General features: G+C 42.7%; 1 protein-coding gene across 5 annotated transcripts in view; it reads right to left on the bottom strand.

Moving 5' to 3' along the window:
* Positions 1-12,699, bottom strand: part of NSD3 (nuclear receptor binding SET domain protein 3) — an 86,311-nt gene that overhangs the window by 16,886 nt on the left and 56,726 nt on the right. For 3 of the 5 annotated variants that reach the window (XM_083480350.1, XM_083480346.1, XM_083480349.1), the window contains 4 exons: positions 12,023-12,172; positions 8,747-8,903; positions 3,926-4,128; positions 3,180-3,292 (listed from right to left, as the gene is read on the bottom strand). In XM_083480350.1, coding sequence (XP_083336476.1) covers positions 3,180-3,292; positions 3,926-4,128; positions 8,747-8,903; positions 12,023-12,172 — 623 coding nt within the window. The remainder of the gene's footprint in view (positions 1-3,179; positions 3,293-3,925; positions 4,129-8,746; positions 8,904-12,022; positions 12,173-12,699) is intronic. The other 2 variants (XM_083480347.1, XM_083480348.1) reach the window with 2 other exon arrangements.

The raw sequence follows: 12,699 nt of genomic DNA, 5'->3' as shown, positions 1-12,699 counted from the left end.
AAACCATGCACCCCACCCCCCCACCCCCGGAAAAGTACCAAGTTTGAAATTGCATTTGTGGTTTTCGTATGGCTACTTTTGGGGACAGACTACAGCACAGTGGCAGAGTGCATGCTTTGTATTTAGAAGGTTAAATCCTTGACATTTCCTGTTAAAAATTCAGATAGCTGGTGATGGAAAACCTTTGCCTGTCAAGGAACTTCTGGTTTGCCATGACTCATACCAGGGAGCATGTTCGTTCTCTCCAGGGGCAAACCTGATCGCTGTAGGGGACCTGAGGGGCAACACGGCCCCCAAAGGCTCAGGTGGGTGTCCTGAGACCCTAGAAGCCTCTGTGGTGCTAAAAAGAAAGATTCCTGGTCCACGTGTGAGAAGCGAGGCGAGGGGACTAATGTTTTATAAACTAATGTTGGTAGACAAGGAAAAAGCATTTGATAACATCTCCTGGTGCTTCATGAAAAGATTAATTAACCAAATGGGTTTTGAAGAAACTTTCTGCAAAGGAATTGGGGCGATATACTTGGAGCAGCGGGGACGTGGGTGGCGCTATGGGTTAAACCACAGCGAGCTAAACTTATCATAAATAGCAGTATTACATATAGTTGCAATACACGGAAAGAGACATGGCAGGGTCTGTCCCCACTAATATTTATTTTGATTTTGGAAATATTGAATATGAAAATAAGAAGTGATGAAAATACAAGAGGAATTGTAGTAGGGGGGAAATCATTTAAATTGAAAGCCTTCACTGACAATTTGATAATTACGACTGAAAACCCAAAAGAATGCTTACCAAAAGTGCTGGAAATGATTAAAGAATGTGGACAGGTGGTGGGTTTTAAACTCAATAGTAAAAAAACAAAACTGCCAATTAAAAATATGGAAACCAAAGAAAAAGAGGAACTAGAAAGGATTTCCAGATTGACAATTAGTAAGAAAGTAAAATATCTAGGAATATGGCTTAGGCAAAAAACAACAACTTATTTTAAGATATTAAGACCTGGAAAGAGATTTTTTAAAAATATGGAGATCTGGAATAGACTTAACTTATCATTATGGGGGGAAATATCCACTATAAAGATGAATGTGCTTCCAAGGATGCTTTTTTTCTTTCAATCAATTCCTGTGATCAGGAGAACGGGCTATTTCAAGGAATGGCAGAAGGATTTCTCTAGATTTATATGGCGGGGGGGGGGGGGCGGACGGACCCAGGATTAAACACAAATTGCTAATAGATATAAAGGGGGAGGGGTTACCTGCCTGACTTGAAATTATATCACGAAACTGCCAGTCTCTCCTGGATCCGGGAATGGATGATGTTACAAAATACCGAACTGCTCAACTTGGAAGGATTTTATAATCGATACGGATGGCACACCTACTTAGGGTATGATAAAGTCCATAAAGGTTTCTTGAACCATGAGAAAATCATAACCATAAGAAAATCTTTATATTTGGTGTGGTCTAAATATAAAGATCTGCTAGAGCCTAAAAAGCCATGGTGGTTATCACCGGTAGAGGCAATCTCTGTTAAAAAAAAGAATTTGAAAGGAAACTGGGTAACTTACAAAGTATTAGTGGAAGAGGTGGAAAACCGACTCAAATTAAAAATTTGTTTTGAAGAAATCCAAACGCATTTATCTGACTGGTTACAATATCATCAGCTTAATGAGACATCTAAAATAGATAAAAGGAAAGGTTTTTCTACAGAACCATGTAGACTCGAGAAAGAACTACAGTGGTACCTCGGGTTAAGAACTGAATTCGTTCTGGAGGTCCGTTCTTAACCTGAAACACCACTTTAGCTAATGGGGCCTCCTGCCACCGCTGCGCTGCTGCTGCGCGATTTCTGTTCTCATCCTGAAGCAAAGTTCTTAACCCGAGGTACTATTTCTGGGTTAGCGAAATCTGTAACCTGAAGCGTCTGTAACTCGAGGTACCACTGTAATTCAAAACAAAGACAAATCACTCTCTAAAATGTATAGACTCCTCCTATACTGGGAAGTCAAAGAGGAGGAAGTTAAATCGGTAATGATCCAATGGGCCAGAGATTTTGGTTATAACATTCTAATGGAAGCCTGGGAAAAATTATGGAGGGAAGACTTGAAGTTTACTGCATGTTATACCCTGAAAGAGAACTTTATGAAAATGCTATACCGGTGGTATTTAACACCATCAAAATTGGTTAAAATGTATAGAACCAGGTCAAGCATTTGTTGCAGATGTAGAGAGGCGGAGGGTAAGATGATTCACATGTGGTGGAATATAATGAGCTCAAAAATATGTTTAAAATCTCCTTTGAAAAAAACCCCGAATGTACATATAGACATTCCAAAAAAATTGAGGAAAATCTTCCTGAATGCAACAGTGGCAGCAAGAATCTTAATAGCCCAAAAATGGAAAGGAGATTCCATTCCGACCAAAATGGACTGTCAGATGAAATTATTGGAATACACAGAATTAGCAAGGATGACAGAAAGAATTAGAGATAATACAGAACAATCGTTTACTAGAGAGTGGGATATTTACAGAGAATATCTTAAAAGAGCATTGTAAAAATATGAATTCTCCGGCTGGCCTAGAATGACCCCAGTATGAACATAGAAAACTTATTAAAACAAAAATCTGGGAGAAGTTTGGAGTGATAATGAAAAGTACGCTACTTAAAAGAAACCTGGGACTCTTGATGGGGTGACTGAAGTCATAAAAAGAAGTTGTATTGTAAGAAGTTAATTTAATTTTTTGTAATTTGTATCATCCTTTGGTTTTTTTGTTGTTGACTTTTTTCTTTTTTATAATCAATAAAGCAATTAATAATACTTAAAAAATGAAAACCTCTGCCTGTCAGCTGCTGCCTGTCAGAATAGACAATCCTGGGCTAGATGGACAAATAGTCTGATTTGATATAATGTCACTTTCTATGTCCTTATGGCACCTCTTTTGCAAGCCTCTGTAAATCTGTACAGGGAACATGCGCTCAGAGAGGCTGGTTACCTGATGTCATCGTAACATTGGGTGATTGACAGTGGGTAGCCCTGCTCACATGTCAAGTCTGGCCCATGAGGAGTAGGGCAGATGCAGACCTGGCTGGCCGGGAGAAAAAGGTTTCTCACTGTGGATGTAAAGTGCTCATGTGCTCAACACAACCAACACAAATAACAGCAAGAAAAGCGGCTCACCTTAATATGTTTGTATGGAGGTGGTTTTCTTGAGTTCCTTTCAATTTCAAGTGCTTCTTTGCTTTCTCTTTGTGCTTTCAGTTCCTGGAAGCGTTTTGCTGCTTCTTCAAGTGCTGTGTGAAGGAGCCCAAAATGGAGGAAGGAGTTAGTATTAGCTGTTGGTGCAGAGGGAACACTCTACAAATAGCTACGCTCTGGAAATCCAGAACAAAACGGTTTTAAGCCATCAGATAATATTTAGACCTGTTACTCCAACTTACAAATTTTAAAATCTATTATTTCATTTAATTGATTAACTGCATAAAGGGGTGTGGGGTAGCATACTCTTGTTGTTCATACCCCATTCACAAGATGGTACAAAGAGCCAGCCCCCCACCATGTATTTAAGGGAAAGAAACTGCTGCCCAATAATCAGGAACATCTTTTTCATCAAAGATTTTTGAACCAGATTTTTAAAAATCAATTAATAGACTAATCAACTAAATGTTGTAGCACTAATATTAATGTTTTATCATTTTGCCAAATATGCACAGGGATTGCTACCTTCTAGATGGAAAACAATTCCAGAACTGTTGTCGCATATAGTTATAAACATTTAAACCAGTTCTCAGTAGAGTTCAGCTGGAGTTTCACACAGGACACAAAACACAACAACCACAATTTCCATGTGATTAAGTAGTGATAGAGACACAAAAAATGTGGAACATTTTGTCATTAAACCACTAAAAACTGTCTTTTGATTTTACCTTTCTTGAAGGTCTTGTTAATATTAGTTTGCCCCTCAGCAAAGCTTTTGTCTCCTTCAACATAAGGGAATACTCTGCCCTGATGTACCCAATAGTAGTCATGTGAACCAAAGAAAAATACTGGAAAGTCCCCGATATCATGTTTGAGGCCCTGAATGTTGAGAGGAACAGACCTGGGATTGCAGATCTCAGCTGGCCACCACCTAGAAATAATGGAGTGAGAAAAAAGGAGGGGGTTTTAAGAAGGAAATTCATTAAATAAAAGTCATACTGTCTGTCTTACAGCTCTCAAACCATCTCTCTGCTAATAAATTATGTTCTGCAGGATTATTCCTAGTGTAGGTAACAATCTTAGAAAATTCCTTATACAAGTGAACTCCTCATCACTTAAGAGCTAACCACCCAGCAGTCCAGCTGCACAAGGTCCATTCATTTCAATGAGTTTGTGCAAAAGTGGTATATCCTAGAAGAGAATACAGTGGTACCTCGCAAGACGAACGCCTCGCAAGACGGAAAACCCGCTAGACGAAAGGGTTTTCCGTTTTGGAGGCGCTTCGCAAGACGAATTTCCCTATGGGCTTGCTTTGCAAGACGACAGCCCATAGGGAAATATCCGGGACAGCGGGGAAGCGCAGCGCGTCTTCCCCGCTGTCCTCGGACCTCCTCCGAAGCCGGGCGGTGGGGCGGGAATGCCTCCTCCCACCGCCGCCGGGCTTCGGAACGATGCTCCGAAGCCGGGCGGCGGGGAGGGAACACCTTCTGAAGGTGGGCGGGGGGCAAAAGTCTTTGTTCCCCCCTGCCTGCCTTCCCGGGAGAGCGGAGAAACACAGCGCGTTTCTCCGCTGTCCCGGACGACTTTTGAAGGCAGGCGGGGGGGGGGGCAAAGACTTTCGCCCCCCGCCCGCCTTCAGAAGAGTTCCAGGACATCTTCTGAAGGCTGGCAGGGGGCAAAAGTCTTTGTCCCCCCTGCCTGCCTTCCCAGGGGCTTTTAAATCACCCCGGACAGCGGAGAAGTCCTCCACTGTCCCGGGGCGATTTTAAAATGCCGCCCGCCAGCATTTTAAGATCGTCCGGACAGCGGAGAAGTCCTCCGCTGTCCCGGGGTTTTTTAAAATGCTGGGGGTGGGAAGAAAAGCCCTTGTCCCCCACCCCCCAGCCTTCAGAAGAGGTCCGGGGACAGACTGTCCCCGGACCTGGTCTGAAGGCGGTTTCCCTAGGAACGCATTAATTGATTTTCAATGCATTCCTATGGGAAACCGTGCATCGCAAGACGAAAAACTCGCAAGACGAAGAGACTTGCGGAACAAATTAATTTCGTCTTGCGAGGCACCACTGTATGAGCTCTGCAAGCAGAAAACAGACAACAATAATTCAATTTGGAAAATGTCAATCAACAGTACTAGTCCATAAGACATTTTACTAACCAATTCACATAACTAGGTCAGAAAAATATGACAACTAGTCAAAAGACAGAGAGAGAACACTACTGAATACTGTTAGAAGTTGCAAAAAGTTTTATTAATCCACAGCACATTTTAAGCAATGCAATTCCTTAGAAGAATATTATTTTTAAATGATTTTCTGGAGAACTGGAACTTGGCGACATCAAGTTATGAATGATACATCTTTCTTGCTCTACTCCCATCTCAGGTTTGGGAAGACTCTGGAGATCCTGAACTGTAGCCCAAGATCAACAATGGACTAGATATTTATTTGTACAAGTATATATATACCACATAAAATATTAAGGCAGTGCACAACATAAGGTACCATAAAACAACACAAACCTTTCTTCAAAAGGTTTGCAATTTTTGGATCCTCTTCAATACATCTTTCCTCCTGGATTGTGGCCAAGAGTGCCACTGCACAGCTGAGGCCAAGGCAACAATGACACTCTTTCCAGGAGTCACAACTGCTTTATTTATATCCAACTGTATAATTATATAAGTGAAGCTGCTCCAAAGACTGTTCAGAAGCTTCAGGGGGTACAAAGAGCAGCAGCAGAGCTGCTGACTAGAACCAGCTACATGGAGTATGTGAGGTCTCTAAATCACCTTCACTGGCTACTGGTTCATTTTGTAGCACAATTCAAAGTCCTAAATGGTTCGGAACCAGGCAGCATCAAGGGCCATTTCCTCTCATACAATTCTGCCTCTTCTTTAAGGATAGCTGGAGACAAAGGTAGAACCTTAAGAAAGGAACTTGACCCGAATTCAGACTGCCAGACATCATGAAGCTCCTTGAATTCTCTTGGGCCAGGTCTTATTCTCTGAACATAACCTATCTTTCACTCTTGTTGTTTAGTCGTTTAGTTGTGTCCGACTCTTTGTGACCCCCTGGACCAGAGCACGCCAAGCACTTCTGTCTTCCACTGCCTCCCGCAGTTTGGTCAAACTCATGCTGGTAGCTTCGAGAACACTATCCAACCATCTTGTCCTCTGCCGTCCCCTTCTCCTTGTGCCCTCCATCTTTCCCAGCATCAGGGTCTTTTCCAGGGAGTCTTCTCTTCTCATGAGGTGGCCAAAGTATTGGAGCCTCAGCTTCAGGATCTGTCCTTCCAGTGAGTACTCAGGGCTGATTTCCTTCAGAATGGAGAGGTTTGATCTTCTTGCAGCCCATGGGACTCTCAAGAGTCTCCTCCAGCACCAGAATTCAAAACCTTTCACTCTTACTGTGAATATAAAAAGAGGGAATGCCGCCTCCCCCAGCTGCACTAAGCTCCAGAGAAGAGGGGAAGAATACAAATATGACGAAAAATAAAATCTGCAAAGTATTTTGTACAGGTAACTCACATCTTTTGCTAATTTCACTTATGTGATTGCAGCTTTGCACGCTTGGCCAGAAAATATTGAATTAAATACAAAGTGTGTGGAGTAGGCAGAGAGAAGGGCCAGTGGGTGGTCCAAGCAGAATAGTAACCCCCCTACATCCCCCTTCCTCTTCCTTTCTGCAAGGCTGGCTCGGAAACAGTGACTCACACAAATCCTGTCCCTCGGGCTGGGCTCCTCTGCATGGGGTAACCAGAGCCCAGCAGCCCCAGGAAAGAGCCCAGCAGCAGCATGGAGAACGCAGTGTGGAGAAAGCTGCTAAGAGACCTGCATACTGTAAGCAAGCTGGAGGGCTTAACAGCTTTCTCCATGCTGGGCTTTCCAGATACAAAGAGAACAGGAAAAACCGGAAAGCAGAGCCAGGGTGGGGTAAAGATGTTCTTTTTTAAAAGAAAGTTTGCGAGTTTGCAGGGATAGAACAGAAAGAGCAGCAGCAGTCAAGGAAGGAGAGGCGGCAGCAGCAGCAGCAGCAGCAGCAGCAGCAGCAAGATGACTGAGGAAGGCTGCTGAGGGAAGGAGGCTGCGTGAGGACAAGTGGTGTTTCCTGAGACCCCAGTAAGAAAGCTGGAGGGCTTAACAGCCAGATCTCAGGAGGTGGGAGCAGTTCTAGGGGTTGTGGAGGCTTTGAGCAATTTAGAAACATAACCCCTGCATAAGATGTGAGTTACCTGTATAGTTTTAAAAAAGAAATCATGATAATAATAATAATAATTTTTATTTATACACCGCCCTCCCCAGCCAAGGCTGGGCTCAGAGCGGCTTACAAGCAATAATAAAAACAAGTTGAATGTGTCAGGCCTGGTCGTTGTCCTCTTCCGATCACCACACAAACGCTTCTTGTTCTTTTATAACTTTTTATTGCGTATTAACAAAACAATCTTATAAACGGTTCTTAACTCTTCTTCCTCAGCGTCGCTTCTTTCAGCTACCTTCTGAGCTCTGCTTCTCGGTGACCAGCCACCCTCAAAATGGCGAAGGCGCCTTTCCCTTCGCTTTCCTGCTCTTTTTCCTACCCTCCTGGCTAGAGCTGGCTTGCATCTCCCCTCCTCCCAATCTGAGCTAGAACTGAACCCTCGCCTTTCCTGGGAACAGCCAGTCCCTCCCTCTTGTTCCTCTTGCTCTCTTCTATTAGATTCACTGCTCTCCTTCCCCCCCTGGCGAATGCTTTCTCCCTCTGAGAAACTGGAAACTTCTAACTCTTCCCTGACAGAATGATTACAACTTAAAAACAAAATTAAAATACAACATTAAAATATTGAAACATTAAAATGTAGCCTCATCGCAGGAGGAGAAGGAAAGGAAAAAGAAAGAGGGGGAGGGGATCAAATTGGCTCCAAGCCAAAGGCCAGGCGGAACAACTCTGTCTTACAGGCCCTGCGGAAAGAAATCAGATCCCGCAGGGCCCTGGTCTCATGAGGCAGAGCGTTCCACCAGGCCGGAGCCAGTGTTGAAAAGGCCCTGGCTCTGGTTGAGGCTAATCTGACTTCCTTAGGGCCCGGGACCACTAGGGTGCTGCTATATATGGACCTTGAGGCTCTCCGTGGGGCATGCCGGGAGAGGCGGTCCCGTAGGTACGAGGGTCCTAGGCTGCGAAGGGCTTTAAAGGTCAAAAGCAGCACCTTAAATCTGACCCTGTACTCCACCGGGAGCCAGTGCAGCTTGAAAAGCACTGGGTGAATATGCTCCCATGGCAGAGACCCCGTGAGGAGCCTCGTTGAACATTCTGCACCCGCTGGAGTTTCTGGGACAGCTTCAAGGGCAGCCCCACGTAGAGCGAATTACAGTAGTCAAGCCTGGAGGTGACCGTCGCATGGATGACTGTGGCCAGGTCGAGGCAGGAAAGGTAAGGGACCAACTGCTTGATGCGGCAAAGGTGGAAAAATGTCGCCTTGCCTGTTGCTAGAGGAGTAGTAGTAGTAGTAATAATAATAATAATAATAATAATAATAGTAATGGGATAACCACAAAGTATTTTCAGTTGGGCTTCACTTGCCTGTAGTTTCCCAGCTTGACCCAAACAATCTGCTTGTACCGTAGCTTCTTGCCCACTTTGCAGTCATTGCAGTTCCAGGAGCCCTCTGGCATCTCGATGTTGAGACATTCCGGGTGGAAGGACGCTGGACATGATTCACAGCACAACAGCTTCCCACCTTTAAACAAACAACATTGCTCAGTTTATAGTTAAAGGCGTCGGGCAGGATTCACCGTCTCTCAAGTGCAATATGCCCAGGATTACCAACCCATACAATACAAACGGCAAAACAAAAGGATCAAGTCAAATTTACAATGCTGGATTTAAAAACACATATTCTGTATGTATAAGACTAATAAAAAAAAACACCTCCCAAGCCATGTGATTTGCTAAAGCACATCAACTTTTTATGTTACACAGCCAAATCAGACCTACTTTTGAATATAAAAAAACTATGTGGAAGTTTCCTTTTCTCAGGCAGTCTTAATATTAAGAGATGCCAATATTTCAGATAAATGACTGGTTGTAATATGTTTTAAACCAGCATTGCCATGACTGAATCCCTTAGCAATCAGTTAGTGCATAAAAGTCAGCCTATAGGTTGATCAATTTTTTTCTGCTTCAAAAACGATACAAGAGAAAAATAAATTCTATTATCTCTAAATTGCAAATCTTTGCTGACTCTCCAAAACAAAGGTTTCCTGCACTACGTGGCTTGTGCAGATGTAACAATTCCCTTCTCTAAAGTGCACAGCAGGCTAAACTCACTTGCGCATCCCTCCCTCCAAACACTTTCCCTACTTTTCTGCTTTTGGAGCAAACCACACAGTAGCCTGACGTCTGCACCAAGGTTGGCTCTTACTATGGGAAGCTTCAAACCAGTGTGATCAGGGACATCACATCTGCACGAGCTACCTGTATTTTGAAGTAGTTAAATATTTATACTAACGGGTGGGGATATTTGCAAGTGGGGACTTGATTTTTGTTCAAATATGTTGTTGATAGCAAACAAGCACTCTTGCAAACCTGGGGGGGCCCTCAAAATTTAGGACACAGCATTAAGCTGCTTTTGTGGGACTTTTTAGTATCTGGAGAAATTTGGATTCATGTTTTCCAAAAGGCTGTCAGAAAATCTTGTCCACCTATAGACTTTCAAAGCTGTGATTGCACTGGTTGTTATAGAGCTCAAAAAAGAGTTTGTTAAAACAACAACAAAATAATTACTATATTTCCTCTGCTGTGGATGCAATAAAGCCTAAAATGCTTGATTTCCCTTTCATTTCAAAATCCCACAATTAATTCTAAAAGTGTAAACACCATTTCAGAGGAAATACAGCTCCAATCATTGAAAAAAATGCCCAAACAAGGTAAAATGTCAAAAAAATGTGAAAACCAAAGCAAACAACCAACAAAACACACACACAATTTTCCACTGCTAAGCAGGAAATTGGCTCTTACAATGCATTAGTAAGATTTGCTGAAGCTAAGCATAAAGAGGGCTCAAAATAATTCTGAGTGTCTCAAGTCTCTCAGTGATGGAGACTAGCTTAAGAACAGCAACAAGGTGAGTGAGCTATTAGCAAGGGGAACCAGGTCAACACTCTTTTGGAGAGTTCAAGCACTCAGAAACAATAGAAGCTGTTTTCCAATCTTCACAGACAAAAGCCCTAGTTTGGACAAGGCTCCAACTGTGTACAGCTCACATGCAGTTGAGGAGGCAGGCCCAACCAAAGTCCTCATAGTGAACATTATGGGTTCTTATCCAACTAGCATCTACTTGGAATAGACCCACTGAAATTAACAGACCTCAACTAGCCGTGTTTATTAATTTCAGTGGATCTACTTTGAGTTTGTCTTATGTTGGATGCAACCTCATGTATTCCTAAGAGCTATATGTGCCAAGTGGAAGTGAAGGCAGGGAACATGGCAGATGGCTGGGTAAGCTTCTCCTGTGGATAGATAGGGTCTATACATGCATGGAACCTCTCCAAATTCCTTCAAAACTGGTGTCCTACTCTTGTTCTCATTTGAACTGAAGGACTGTTGCAGAGTTGTCACCTGGCTCGTCTTCTGTCCTTTCTGAGTCTCAAAATTAAACAGCAATTGTGAATCTTTGGAAATTTAAAGAAAGATTACAACTGTGCAAGAGTCATTTCTACATGTGAAGCCCTTAAGAGAATTATTCAGTAGCATCAGGTGACCACATTTTTAAAGCCATCCTTCCTATTCCCAACTGTCTCTTGCTGGAAGGACTAAATTTGCTTCTTCAAATGTAGTTTCTTAGGAACCCCCATGAGAAGTATGGTTCCAGGGAGAGGTAGAGAAACAAATCAGCTGTGTGTAATATGTCCATTCTGTTATACCACATTAATGAAAATGGATGAGGGGATAAGAACATAAGAACAGCTTTGCTGGATCAGGCCAAAGGCGTGGGTATTATTTATTTCCAGCAGTCCAGCTTTCTGTTCTCATGTGGCTAGTGAGATATCTATGAGAATCCCACAAGCAGGACATGAGCACAACAACCCTCTCCTACTCAGGTGTTCAGAGGACACACTGCCTGTGATGCTGGAGGCAATAAATAGTCATTGATAGCCTTATCCTCCTTAAGTGGCGACAACTGGTCAGAAGGAATCTTCTGGGAATTAAACCAGCAAAAGCTAATCTAGCTGCCTAAGGAACAAGCAATTAAAAGGCTGCCTTCTTCCTCATGGAGACTGAATAAGTCGAGCAAAGGCTTCTCAACAGAAAAATGGCAGTTGAGAAATGTGAAAGCCATCCAGGCAGAAATGGCAAGGATTGGTTCAAATACATGGCAGCCCCATACGATCGATGGCTTGAAAAGGGGTCTTGGTGATCTTACAAATCACGGCACCAAAAATCTTCTCCTGGAGTCACTGGCTAACATACTTGCAACCTCTAGGCAATCCCATTCTGGCTGTGAAACAGGTCTGAACGAGGCTCAAATGGGTATTTATCTCATTTAGTGTGGTTAACATGCAACACAAAGACACAACAGATTCTGTCTCATGGCTTTCAGGGAAGTCTATTAGATTTGGTTGGTAAAGTGCAGCTCAGTAACAGAGCGGAATTTAGCAATTATTTTAAGCCCCTTTGTAATATTTTTGCCAACATGAATGCACACTCACAATAAGCAATGAGTGAAGTTTATCAAGCGCAACAAGAAGGTGCTGGATGAGCATAGAGAGCTTGATTTGTTTTTAAAAGCAAACAAAAAGAAAGGAAAAGCAGGAAAGTGAAAGAAAATTAAAAAGAGAAAGAAGCTATTTTGGTTACCTTTCTCACATTTCTTTTTGGAAGCTGACGAAGAAGGAGGAATCATAGGTAATTTCATCAACTCAGCACGATTTGATTCATTCAGTAGGTAGTGGGACTTATTGGCATATGAACTGAACAGGGGGTCTGAATGATCCTGCACTATCAGCCCTATACGAAACAAACAGAAAGAAATGAGTTGCAATGAAGCTACCCATGATTCCATAATGAGAAAAATAAAATAAAACCAAATTAAACACCTACTATGCATATTTTACTTATGTTTTAAGTATGGAAAGAAAAGTGATGTGATGAGGAAAAAGAAAAAGTGAGATAGAAAACGGTTCTATGTCTACGGAGAGGTTGTTATGTTGAATAAGATAGCATCTATGTGCCTAAGTATATAGGATTAAAGATATGATATAGGTCCAACATTGTTTTTCACCTGTGCTCTATTTTAACCTGCACACTTGAGAAAACACATCTGTGACTTTCCCTATGACTGATCTACCCTCAAAAAAGGAAAGGCAGCTAATTGGGAAACATGCTGCCAATCCCATCAACAGGGGCTAAGAACTTAAGACCACACGTAAGCCACAGCCACGTTAAGAATCACCTAGAGAGGATTCAGAGCTTGGCTGCAACTTCTGCTGCACAATGCAGTCCTGAAACAATGCCCTTCTTAGATGTTGCTTCAC

This window comes from Podarcis liolepis (assembly GCF_965112155.1).
Source record: "Podarcis liolepis genome assembly, chromosome: 16".
Classification (NCBI taxonomy): domain Eukaryota; kingdom Metazoa; phylum Chordata; class Lepidosauria; order Squamata; family Lacertidae; genus Podarcis; species Podarcis liolepis.
This window is presented reverse-complemented; position numbering and strand designations above follow the sequence as displayed.